The following is a 13,480-nucleotide window of genomic DNA, read 5'->3' as shown; positions in this document are numbered from 1 at the left end:
ATCTTTAGAGTGCCAGTGGCTGACCAGTGGCTCCCCTCAGCCTGCAGCCTGGGCAGAAGGATAGAGCTGGCTTCATGATTTTGTCCTGAAGCAGAAAGCCCTTCAGTCTACCTCAGGTACAGCTCTTGCCTTGGACACCCCCTGTCCACACCCCTGCCCCTGTGTCTTTCTCAGCATCACTTCCTACTTTGCTTTCCCCCATCTACCGAAGAAGACTGAAGCCAAGACTAGCTCTGCTCCCTAACTGCCCAGCTAAGGCCTAATTCCTCCTAATTCTAGCCCATACTTGAAAGAGCACCACGTTCTAGACTTTTCCAAAAACACCCCACCTTTCTCAATTTTCTCTGGTCGGTTATCTCAACCTAAGTTGTGACAAACCAGAGCCAGTGTTTTAACAAAGTGGATTCTGCTGCTCTCCAGATTCCTATAAACAGGAATAACTGGGAGACCGGAGGTCATCGGCTGGGTACAGGAGCAGCTGTTTTCAGGCCCTTGAGCTTCTAGATGGTTCCATATCAGAGTAGGATTTCACTGAGGGTAGATTCAGCCCCATTCCTGTGATAGAAGCCATCCTCTTTTCATCCTGTCCTTCATTAAACAACATTCCTTATAAGCCATCTTTAAGTGATTGCTTTGGGGTTCTGGGTCCTTATCTGTAAATGAGGAAGACGTGGCTCCTTCGCCAGGTATCTAAAAAACAGTTAAGGTGTCTATAGTTTCCTCTACAAGTCAGTGAGCTCCAGGAAGGCCTGGATTGTTGACTCTGTACTTCGATGCTGAGTCCCCATCCCTGAGAAGGCTTCTTGGCACATAGAAGGAACTCAATAAGTATTGACTGAGTGGATGAATATTTGAGCAGTTCCATGATGACATCACTGGGAGATTTCAGGCTGAGTTAGTCTACCCTGCGAACAGACCAGAACTATCCTCCACTGAGCTCAGCTTCCCTCTGGTTGAATCCATTTCCTACCTTGTTCCTCATGTGCCCACATGGGCCTGTTAGTACCCACACTCCAGGCTGTCTGCTTAGGTTGAACTGACCCATGTATTGATTGTCCCCACAGGCAGCCAGCTTCCTAAGAAAAAGCCACTTCTTCACTCTTACGTTTTATTCCCAGGGCCTTGTGAGCTATCAGTGCTCAAGTTGAAATTTAGTTAAATACGGACAGCCTGTGAGTTTTTAGTTTGGGCTCAGTGCTTTTCCAGAATGACCAAAAGGTTTGTGCAAAATTCCAGATACTATATCCATCAGATACGTTACTTAATCACGTACCTAGTCCCACCTTCTCAAGTCCTACAGAAGGGCTTGAGGCCTGAACAGCTGTTACAACAACAGAGAGCGATTCCAAAAATGTGGGGGCGGGGGAGGACTGCCAAACTGAAATTAATAAAATGTTTAATTAAATGTGCTCAGGGCATACCATTATGTCAGCTTTGTTGTTTGCTAAATTTAATGCCTGTAAACATTTCATTACATTTGAGAATAATTTGTGGCTTCAACTTTTCTCACTTCACAAGACTCCGAGTTTGCACAATGAGCACTGAGACATCTTCGCCAACCGTAAATTAATTGAATTACACAAAGCCGAATAAATGCGAAAGCAAAATTATAAAAATCCTTCCAAAAATGTTTATGGAAGAAAAAATATTTCATGATAGACATGGACGTATTTTAATAGGTTTAGTATGATATGGGGTGGAGTCCTCTAAAAGTAACTATACTTGGAGCCCACAAATTTTTCAAAGCAACCTACTGAAACTATAGAATTCCTGCATGACAGTGCTTCAATAGAGTTTCCAAAACTTAGAAATACTAGCTTTCCCCTCTAGGATTTTTAGACTCATTCCTCTCGTGTCATTTGTCTAATCAGACCTCTCATCTGATCAATGTAAAACAGTTTTCTTGAGCTTTGGCAATTTTGCTCAATAAATGGCTTCGGCTTTTAATCTAATCTTGCTTTCATCTTCTTCTTTCAGGAATCCTGTTCACGATGCTGGTGTTTGGACCAGCCTGTGGATTTATCCTGGGCTCTTTCTGTACCAAAATCTATGTGGATGCAGTCTTCATTGACACAAGTAAGGAATTTATCTCAATTTCCAAGTGCCGCCCACAAGCCCTTCCTCCACCATAAAGGAGCCCCAGCCTCTGGGTTCTAAAACCTTCCTACTAAGCAGCAGCCCTAATGCATCCACTTCTCTAGCTGGTGGCCCCCTTGAGATTAGAGGAAAGATTGGGTCATGAATTTGGTACAGAGGGTCTGGCTTGAAGCATGTGTTCTGCTCGTGTCTACCTAGAGACTGAATAACCCCCTAAGGTTGATTTCACTCCTCAAATCTGAATTTTCCTCATCTGTAAACTCAGGGTAACAAAACTTATATCTGCCTTGAAGGGCTTTTGTAAGATAAATGAGGGAACAGATGTGGACATGCCTGGCATACACACATACTCATTGAATGTTGGTCCATGAACCCGCATGAGGACCCTATTTCTTAAACTAAAAGTTGGAGCACGTGTTCAAGTGCAAATGTACACGTGGGGTCAAGGAGACAGAATATTTGAAAATTGTTTCTGTAAGACACTGTCGTGGTGGGCTTTATAAGGAAATATACCATACCTCAAACCCATTTTAAGCGGCATGTCTTGTGTTCTTGGCAGGAAGAGCAAGTGTATGTCAGCCTGCTCTGGGCCCCCCCATCCCTAGCATACCTGGATTGAACAGCGTGCTAGTTGAGATGTGCTAGGCTATGCAGTAGTAACAGACAATTCCCAAATCAAAGTGATTTTATGCAACCAAAGTTTATTTCTCAGCCATACTGCATATCCAGTGCAGGTTGGTGGTATTTGGGGGGTGGAGGGTGAGACTTGCCTACTGTAGTCCCTCCAGGACCCAGGCTCACAGAAGTTTCATCTGACTCCTGCCTGCCCCGTCGCCGAGGCAGGAAACCAGCTCCTGTTCAGAAATGACACGCATTGTTTCTACTTATATTTCAATGACCACAGCAAGCCACCTGGTGTATTAATCTGTGGCTTTGTGACAAATGACCCCAAACTTCGTGACTTTAAACAATAGGTATTTTCTCACAGTTTATTTCTCTGGGTCTGGAGCCCAGGAGCAGCTTAGCTGGATGGTTCTGACTCAGGGTCTCTCATGAGGCTGCAGTCAAGGTGTTGAGCTGGTATCAAATCATCTGAAAGCCCACCTGGAGGGGCTCCACTTCCAAACTCACCCCACAGCTGTTGGCAGATGGGCTCTCAGGCCGGCTCCCACGGATCTCTGTACAGGGCTAACCTCGGCATGGCCTCCCTGGAGCAAACAACCCAAGAGAGGGTAAGAGCACCTGAGACAAAGCCGCAGTCTTTTATAACCTAGTCTCACAAGTGACACCTCATTGCTTCTGCTGCGTTTTGTGTGTTAGAAGCAAGCCACTTGTTTCCGTACACTTGGAAGAAGGGATCATTTCACAAGGACGTGAATTCCAGGGGTGGGGATCGTTGGAGGCCGTCTCGGGCACTGCCCGCTGTATGTGGTCACGACTCAACTGCGTGCCCGAAAGAGGGTGCTGTGTTCCTGTGCAGCTTAGCGAGTTGAGAAGCCATGTTTCCTTTCTCTCTGAAAACAGTGCAGGAAGCCTTTCCGACTTCTTTGTCTCATCCCGATCTATTCCCTGGATCAATAAGAACTCTCAGTCGCCTGGTGTTCAATTCATCATCTCTTGACAGGGCTAAATTTACTAATTCACCCCAAAGACATAATCTGGTTTGAAATCCAATCAAGTCACTCTGTGATTCACTCCATTAATCCCAGTGATATATTTACTTGTAGCTAATGATGTTACAGATTTCCAAACGGGGGAGAAAAATCAAATGCAGCCTTATTTGTTTGTTCGTTTTAAAGTGCTGGGTCTGTTCAGGAGGGGATTGAATGCTGCTGTTTTGTAGCCCTTGGTTGGCCCTTTGAACCCTATTCCTAGCGGGTGGGATGACTGGTGGCCTGGTCAGAGAAACAACCCATGGTGACACGGTCAGCTGCCATCTTGCTTCTACGGACAGAAAGCCGGCTTCCGCCACTGCACCAAAGGCAGTACAGGACAGGAGTAGCAAAGGAGGGGAGGAAAGGGGGCACCCTCCCAGTGCATGGGGAAGGCTGCCTGCGGGGAGAAGGCAAGTGTCCAGGCAGCCTATCCTGCCCTCAGTGTATTAGCAGGGCCCCCTTGAATCAGAGCTGGTGGAATACCAGAACCCCTGAGCCGGAGAGAACCTCAGACATCATTCTCTTCCAACTCTTGCATTATGTAGATAAGGAAACTGATACCTAGAGAGGTAAAGGGATGTACCCAATCCAAGGGGTGTATCTCTATAAAACCCAGGTCTCGGAGCAAGCATGTGGAGACACCCCTCGCCAAGATTCCTCTTGGGAATTAAATAGCATCTTTTTCTCAGTGACTAGAATGGCCAAGAGGTAGACAGGTGGCTGGAGGGGGCTTAGCCCATCCACTCGCAGCCCCCTCTGTATGCCATTCCCTTGCTCAGGCCATCCCCTCAGTCTGGAGCGCCGTCCCCAGCCATTCTCCTCAACATCTGTCCTCACCTTTCAAGGCCCAGGTGAGTGTCATCTACGGTTCTAGACTCATTGGCAGTTTGAAGCCTCCCCTAACTGAGGCAGATGGGCGCGTTTCCGTTCCGTCTGGGCACCCTGCTGATGGCCGCCTTTCCCCAAAATGAGTTAATAGCGGACTTCCTATCTGATGAGTCTCGAAGGACTGAAGGATGTGTTGTGAGTCACCCTCGTGGTTTGCATCCCTTCTGAAGGCCGCCGGAGGGCTGGTGCCAGCCTTTACCAGCAGAGGGCAGAAAAACATAATTTATTCTCTTCAGGAGCCAGTCACAGAATTCCATAGTTGCCAGCAGTTTTCTAATCTTGTGACTGAAACTTGTCATGCTGTCTACGAGTGGATTGGGGCTGTATTTCGAGGAGTCGGTTCTCAGTTCTTTCAGGATGACCCTTCCCTGTCTTTTCCTCACCGACTAAGACAGAGCCCCTCTTTCGGGCTGTCCAGCCTATGGGAACGTGCCCTTAAGCATGAATGTACGGGGCCACGCACACAGCCATATGTTTCTGAAATTCCAGCTGCGAGTTGGGCGGGGGACTGGGAAAAGCAGTGGCCTGGGAATTGTGCGAGGTGGGCAAGGCAGGTCCCTGGGAGGCCCTTGTTATGGGGTAGTTGGAGGAGGGCATGTACCTTTCACCAGGCAGCCTAGCAGCGGCTGAGGAAACAGGGTGGAAAGGCAGAGACCGGTGAGGGAGTCTGGTTGGAATCTGTGTGTCAGTGAGGCTGGGGCTGCAGGGGAGGTGGTTGGTTGTAGGAACAGGCCAGCAACGGGGCTGCAAGACCCCACGGGCAGCTCCCCAGGAGGGCTGCCCTGGCGGCACTCAGACACAGGGATTCTGCTGCTGCCGCCTTTCATCCGTGTCTGAGCCCTCTGTGGCTCCTTCAGCCCCTCTTCTTAAGGAGGACAGATGCCTCCTCTGACAGCCTGGGGAAGGAATGATGGTGCCTGCAGAATTTCTTTTCTAGAATATCTTTGTAAAGCTGAGACCAGTCAAGAGCAGGACGTAGGAAGAAGAAGGGCCTGGTAGCAGAGTAGACCCCTGAGCACTGGACTGACCAAGCTTCACAGTGTGGGGTTAACAAACTGATGACAATGGCAGCCGTGAATTGACCCCTTTTTAAATACATTGAATGCCTCTCTGGAACCTCACAGATGATGTGTCCTCCTGCAGTGATTATGAGTTCTGAGTTCAAACATCAGACCAGACCTCCATTCACATCCCAACCACACCCCTAACGAGCTGTGTGGTCCTGGGGCCATTTCTCCTCATGGGTCTATGTGTGGATGACATGATCATGTTAATCATACAAAGCAGTTAATACAGTGCCTGGGGAATAGTAAGCACACAGTAAAATTAGGTGTAATGAGGAACAGAGAGGTTAACTCACTGCACAGCCCAGGCCTATCTGACCCCAACTGGGCAGCTCACTTCCCTGAAACCTCTCCAGGAGTTTAGCCAGAAGCCTGCCCCCTTCCACGGACAGAGGCCAGGCTGAGATGCCCTGGCTGCCAACACTTCCGTACAGACTGGCCCTAAGGCACACCAGCCCGCTCTGCTATAGCTGCACAGCGTTTGCAGCTGCAGCAAGATACGTCCATCCACTGGCTTCACAGAAAAGGTCGACAAGCAGAGAGCATCCAGCTCTGCCACCCTGGGGCTGGCTGCCACCGCCAGATTCCTTCACTTTGGACTAATTAGTCCAGTGGCTGGGATTCTGAACCATCCATACTGTCCTCCATCCCCACCCCCTCCCTGTCTCCCAGTTTCTAATTAGGTCTGGAACTTAATGATACTCTTGGACTTCTTGAGTCTCATAGCAAAAGTTTTACAAAGTAGGTTAGAAAAATAGGTAAATGGACTGAGGAAAACGAAGCAAAACTGCTCAGAGAGCCATAGTATCGCTTACGCATCAGTATGGCCTGGGACTTAGTCAGTGTTCCCAATTTGCTTTGATCTCCTCTCCTCGCAGTCTTGGGTATCCTCATGGGTGGCTTGGTTGGTTAGTTTTAAACTGGTTTAACCCCGTTCCTGGGGATTTCTTTCGTTTGAACCAACAATGGTAGTGGTCCTTGGAAATGGAGGGAAATCTCAACGAAGCCCGTATGTTTATATGACCTTCAACAGAGGGAACAAACAGCTGTCAAAGCTTGCTCAACTCACCCAACGAAACTATGAAGCCCTCCAAATGTTGGATTCCAAGAATGCAAGAGTCAGAACAGTAGGTTTTATAAAGCAGAAATCTTAACAAGCCTACAGACACATATGCAAAGGTAGACCCACCCTGTGCCGGCCTCGTGGTGACCCAGGGGGGTGGCTCTCCCTGCTCCCCTCTGCTCCCTTCCCAGCATTTTTCCTCAGTGCCTGGAATGACCAAGGGGCAGGCAAGTGGCTGGAGGGAGCTTACCCAGGACACTCACAGAGTCCCCTGAGGATGCCAGGCCTTTGCTCAACTGTTCCCACAGCCCAAGATACTGTCTCCACCCTGTCCTTCTCAACATCTTTCCTTATCCACGGTTCTAGCTTCATTGGCAATTTGATGCATTCTAAGTAAATGAGACAGATTGGTGCTCTTCAGTTGTGTTCTGGGCATCTTCCTGACAGCAGCCTTCGCCAAAAGGCTGAAACTGCAGTCATTTTTTAAGATCAAGACACTAACTAGAACCAGATAGAAAGAGAAATAGAGAGATTTTCATGCCTGACCCCCTACCTGGACCTAAAAGAATACCATTGCTATTCTAAGCCTGCCCGGGACCACTTTTCTTAAAGGGTATGATTTTTATTTTTATTTTTTTGCGGTACGCGGGCCTCTCACCGTTGTGGCCTCTCCCGTTGCGGAGCACAGACTCCGGACGCGCAGGCTTAGCGGCCATGGCTCACGGGCCCAGCCACTCTGCGGCATGTGGGATCGTCCCGGACCGGGGCATGAACTCGTGTCCCCTGCATCGGCAGGCGGACTCTCAACCGCTGTGCCAGCAGGGAAGCCCAAAGGGTATGATTTTTTATTTCCTAAGCCTTTTGTACTAGTCAGGGTAGGCTGAGTTATGCTGCAGTAACAAACACCCCCAAAATGTCAGTGACTTGGAAATACTAAAGGTTTATTTCCTGCTTGTGTTATATACCTGATGCAGGTCAGCAGGCACATTTTGTTCATTGTAGCTTCATTGTAGGGAGAATTCCACATGCTTCGTGATCAGGCAGGAAAAAAGAGCATGGGGAATCATGCACCAGCTCATACACGGAAGAGACATGTGTCTCCTCTCTCGCATTTCATTGGCAAAATTCTGTGGTGCGTGGCCACACCTAACTCCACAGTAAGGGAGGTGAAACCCTCCTCGTTCTCAGAGGAGGAGACCCAAATGCAGACATGGGTAATGTCTAGCAGACATGCTTTGCCAGGCCACGTAGAGATCTCCCCTTCAGCATAGGTAATGCTAGAACAATATGTGCTGAGCGATGACAGTTGCCAGGCAGGGGGTGGGGGGTGGGGGTGGATATTCCTCTTAAATGGCCAAGATGCCTCCTGAAAATACTATTCATTGTAGAGATGGGTAGAGAAAAGAAGTGCCTCAGAAAAGACATTTCTCAGGCTGGTGTCAAGCATTCGTTGTCTTCCCAAGAGTCACTAAAATTGGGCTGAAGCTCCACTCATGAGGCTGACCAGTCCTGAGGGCAGCACACTCCAAAGCTGAGTGGTTTCTTCTTAGCCTGTTATTTCTCTCCCTGCCGCCGTCCTCTGGATAATTGAAATGGAGAGGAAAAAAATCAATACTTCCCAGAATAGTCAACTGTGATTTTCCCAGCTCTGCAGATCCCTGCCCTCCACGCATCTCCCTCCAGACCCGTCCCCCGCCCCTTCCCCAGCGGCAGGTGTGCTCTGAGGCTGACACAGACCGGGTACCCTCCCCTGTCTTAGGGATCGCGAGTGCGTGTCGGCTTTCCACCCACAGGCACAGGCCTACAGGGAGCGAGTTGCCAAATTCACATAAACATCCACCTCCCGCAGCGCATCCCCTCTCGCGGGGATGTTTTCTCACACATAGAACAGTCACTGACTTCCTATCTAAAATATGACTTTCTACGTGCTACTGATTTTGTTCTGCCAAACAACTGCCAGGATTTCTCTCTCCCTACTGGCTCACATCTGCCGGATTTATGGGGCCCAAAGACAAAGGAGGGAAATACTGTAGCTCCCTTTTCCCGTCTTTTGTTTTCATTCATTGCTTGGCAGTAGGTGAGGAAAAACAGTAAGCGAAGAGATATGGGAACATATGTATATGTATAACTGATTCACTTTATTATAAAGCAGAAACTAACACACCATTGTAAAGCAATTATACTCCAATAAAGATGTTTAAAAAAAACAAACAAACAGTAAGCGATTGGTGCAAACAGTCTTGCTTAGCTACCCAAGGTGGTGTGACTTCCTTTTCTCTTCTCTTGTTTGCATGAAGATGCTTTCCAGATCACCCTGTGTTTTCCCATGCCATATTCCTTTTAAAAAAAGTCTGTACCTTAAAACTCCCATTTATATAAATATATCCCTAAAAGTGAAACATTAAGAGCTCCCATAGATAAGAGCCGACTCTGTGTCAGGTGACGCTTTTCATTACCTCTCATCCTGGAAACCACTGTCCATGACTATCATCTGTATTTCACAAATGCTGAAACTAAGGGTCAGGGAGGGTGAGTCACTTGCCCGGCATCACATGCTTGTAAGTAACAACGCTGGGATTCAGCCCCAAGCCCACTAGAGTGTACACTCTATAGAGTGTATACTCCTCTCCGGCATGATGCCGCACAAAAGCAACTGGCCCGTTCAGGTGCCCTGGTTATTGCTGCTGGGCTCATGTCAGGGTCTCCAGGACAGAGACTACCGATGTTGCAAAGGCCAACTTACCAACTGTCAGAAGAGCTGGTGGTCTTACCCATTGCACAAAGCACAGGAATTATCCACCAAGGGCCCTCCAGGGAGCCCAAAACAAAGACCTGCCAGTCAAGAGGGAAAGAGTGTAGCCCTTGGCGACTGGATGCCTGTGTTCCAGTCTTCAGCTCTGTGGATGTAGACAAGGCACCCAGCCTTTCTAAGCCTCGATTTCTCCATCTATATGAAATAGGGACAGTAAAAGGCCCTGCCTTGTAGGGTTGCGGGGAGGGTTGATTGGAACAGTTAAGAATGCACCCCACATGGTGCCTTGCGCAGAGTAAGCCCTCAGTCAATGACGGCTGGTGTTTTCATTACTGTTAGCTGAAGTGTCTTCAGGGAGAGCACTTTACAGATGGGGGAGTGCTCATCTGGTGACTATGGTCATTTCTCTTGCCAAGCCCATCCATCTATCTGGTCCAGGCCTGCAGCCCTATTAGTTCTTAGCTCATATGCTGTGGTCCAGACCTCCAAGAATTTCCTTCCATGCTCCAGGTATATGGAATCATCATCAAAGAGACATCTCTAAGCAGCTCATGCAGGAGAGCCCTGCTCCGAAAGGCAGTTGTAGAGAGAGGGAAAAACATCTCCCGAGGGGTGAGCGGTAGCTTACATCTTCTTGACTTCAGCTGGCAGATAGATCAAAGTAGTCACAGACAAGAGAGCCAAACCACATGCATGTTGCCTTAAAGCATGGACCTTGGCTGCAGAGCGTTCTAAAAGAGGACCGGCCCCCCAGACCACAGGCCACAACCAAGGTTGAATTAACCCATCCCCTAGCAGCTTGGAAACACGACCCTCAGCATAAATATGAAGCTAACATCATTGAAGTGCTTAAGCCCGTATCCTGAACACTTTGTGTCTGGTGGTGCTCATTTGATCTTCCCCACTCGAGAAGGGTAAGTACCATCATAACATCAGTGTTATACACATCAGTCAGCTGAGGCATGAAGAGTTCAAAATTGCTGGCCTGAGGTCGCACAACGAGAAGTGGGCAGGATTTCAGTCCAGGTATCCTGGCTCTTGATTTCCATTCTGCGCCACCCCGTGTGATCTGTGAACTGATTTAAGACGGGGGTGGGGTGTGGAATGGGATCTCAGGTTAGCTGCTTCGTAGGGGGTGCGAGTGAATATACATGGAAAACTATACCCTTGAGCGATAAATGTTTCTGTTTCCCTGTGTGTTTGTTAGCAGACCTTCGCAGCTCTGCCAAGACAGTCAATTCCAGCCTAAATTCAGAGGGTGTCTGGCTTCTGTTTTTGTTTAGACTGATGCAAGCACAGGGTAGACAAGAAGATGAAGGAGGGAAAGCCATCAGCCTTCAGCTTGAGGAAAACCAGAAGCACGGCTGTGAAGCTCTAGGCTGCTTTGCCCATGGACCAGTCTTCCCCGCCCCAGGCCGTTTCCAGAGCCCTCGGCCTACCTGTAGAACTGATTGCAAACCTCCACCAAACGCCAGGCCCCACCAGGTCCCCTCCCGCTAACCGTGCTCTTTCCGATTGCAGGTAACCTGGACATCACCCCGGATGACCCCCGCTGGATCGGAGCCTGGTGGGGTGGGTTTCTGCTCTGCGGTGCCTTACTCTTCTTTTCTTCCGTCTGGATGTTTGGGTTTCCACAGTCTCTGCCCCCGCACTCAGACTCCGCCCTGGAGAGCGAACAGGCCATGCTCCCCGAAAGAGAATACGAGAGACCCAAGCCCAGCAATGGGGTCCTGAGGCACCCCCTGGAGCCGGACAGCAGTGCCTCCTGCTTCCAGCAGCTGAGAGGTAAGGGCGCCTCATTGGCAGGTGGCACTCAGGACCGGATGCTGGGGGACCTGAGATAGAATCACATTGGTTTTGCATGATTTGCCTTCCCTGGCCCTGTGCTTAACTGATCCCTGAGAAGTAAATGCACTTCATAAAGCAAACACAAAGTTACTATCCTTTAGCGAAGGGGCAGCAGACGAACCCCCCCCACAACCCCAGGCCGAGAGCCCAGTGGCTAACATAGCACCTGATGTACGATACACATAAATGTGCGTAGAAGGAAGAAAGGGAGCGAGGAAAGGAGGGAGCTGGACGTTTCATGGTCCTCCTTTGAACTCTTTCAGGCCACTTACAAGCGCATTGAAGCAGCGTAAGACTTTGAAGTTGGCTCCCTTTGCCTGATGCAGGCGTTCTGGAAAAGCCACATCCAAAGAGCATTTCCTTAGATTCACTCTGTCCTTCCATCCCCTCCACTAGAGATGAGAGCTGTGTTCCTCTGGAAAGAAAGGTTAACTCAGTCTTGAGAGCAGAGTCCCATTTTAGAATGCAGCAGAGCGCTCATCACCATTTTTAGAGGAAACAAGTGCATCTTTTCTGACAAAATGGCGAGACACGAACAGCGATGCAGAATGAGGATGAGGAACCCCGTCAACAGCCCCTGGTTATTTCCACATTTGCTACAGTCTCTTAAGAGGTGAGGATGATGACCGGACAGCCTCAGAGCTGCTCGGTGTCTATCCTGGCCCCCTCCCCACTGAGAGGTATGCACGGTGCTCCCTAATTCAAGGACCTCTTCCTGCTGGGTCCCCTGAAGGACTTGCTGGATTTTGGAAGTGGGCAGGAGCAAGGCTGAGGTGTTACTTCTCAGGGAGGCTGGGGTGGGAAACAGGTGGACCGTTACCTCTGCAGGAACCGGGCACACGGCCAGGCCCACTTTCAGCAGCTGCCGCCTCAGGCTTTGCAGTGCTCGATTTAGAGATTTGATGAGAGTCTCTTTACTGAGCTCTGTCTAATGAGGTGCACTTTCTATGGAGATGCTTGAGAACCACGGAGAGAACCTCGGGTGACCTCGCACTCAGATCCCCGCTCTGCCCTTCACCGGCTCTGCGATCATTAACTTCTCCGCGCTTCTCTCCACAAATATAAAGTTGTAACACCGTTCCTCGGTGACACCGTGGCCGTGAGAATTCCCTTGGAAGATTGTCAGTTAATACCACCTGTTAGCCAGCGAGGAATTCAAAGAACTTGTGCTAATTCCCAGAAGAGACTAATTGAAGAACCTAATGTCATGTTTGACTCCATGTTCCGGGATGGCTTCTACCAAAGTCGTCATGTGGAATTGTAGATGATCTCTAAGGGCGAGAATGCTCTGTTAGATGAGAAGGCCCCGTGCTTTGTGTCCTCAGAGGTTGCCCTGGTCTGGACCCTCAGGAGTATGTGCTTCTTAAAAGAGGCTCCCCAAATGGGCCCCCTTCAGGAGCCCCCAGGTGGCTGGAGGGTGATGCCTGCTGACCCTCTGATAGCACAGCTGGCCACACAGTGTCCCAGGGACCAGATCCACGGCAATAGATGGGGCTGGCTTGAGAGCGGGCCTTGCAGAGGGCACCTTGGACCTGGGTGGTGGCAGCCTTTCCAGGTTTTTCCTCTTCCCAGGATGATGACCCTGCTTTCCTAAGCCTCTGATGGTAAGAGCTATACCTGTAATCGCTCATCTTTCATCTCTGGGGATACACAGGTGAAAATGATACACTTGTGCCATCAGAGAACTCGCTGTCCAATGTAGAGACAGGCCAGCAAGTCAGAAAGGCGGCCTAATATGATGAGAACTGCAGCACCAGGCAGCACCATAGGTCATGGAAATACAGTCAACAGGCAGCGAAAGCCCACCTCTTGGGTCCAGTGCAGAGCTGAGCTGAGTCTTGAGGGATGCCATGGTTTCAGAATTCTCGGGCTCGGATTCAATTACTGGTTAACCTATTTGTTAATTCAGTCAGCATTTACTGAGATCCCGCCAGGCTCCAGGGACACAGCGGTCACCAAGGCAGCTTGGATTCTGGAACAAGTGTAGTAGCAGGGGAGGCACGCAGTGGGCAAAGCCGAACCAGTGACAAGATGAGTGCTGGACTTGCTGTGTCTGAGCTGACAAGTACACAGTTGGGTAGATGGGTCTGAGGCTCACTAGATCAGAGCCATC

General features: G+C 49.4%; 1 protein-coding gene across 3 annotated transcripts in view; it reads left to right on the top strand.

Moving 5' to 3' along the window:
* The window catches only part of SLCO3A1 (solute carrier organic anion transporter family member 3A1), a 319,554-nt gene that overhangs the window by 247,673 nt on the left and 58,401 nt on the right, over positions 1–13,480 (top strand). For all 3 annotated transcript variants that reach the window (XR_009541827.1, XM_060156054.1, XM_060156051.1), the window contains exons 3-4: positions 1,978–2,076; positions 11,041–11,304. Coding sequence is in view for 2 of the 3 variants with exons in the window: in XM_060156054.1 (XP_060012037.1) it covers positions 1,978–2,076; positions 11,041–11,304 (363 nt within the window). In the remaining variant the exon portion in view is untranslated. The remainder of the gene's footprint in view (positions 1–1,977; positions 2,077–11,040; positions 11,305–13,480) is intronic.

Source organism: Lagenorhynchus albirostris, chromosome 1 (genome assembly GCF_949774975.1).
Source record: "Lagenorhynchus albirostris chromosome 1, mLagAlb1.1, whole genome shotgun sequence".
Taxonomy (NCBI): Eukaryota; Metazoa; Chordata; class Mammalia; order Artiodactyla; family Delphinidae; genus Lagenorhynchus; species Lagenorhynchus albirostris.
Note: the sequence above shows the minus strand (reverse complement) of the source record. Positions and strands in the feature narration are given on the sequence as shown.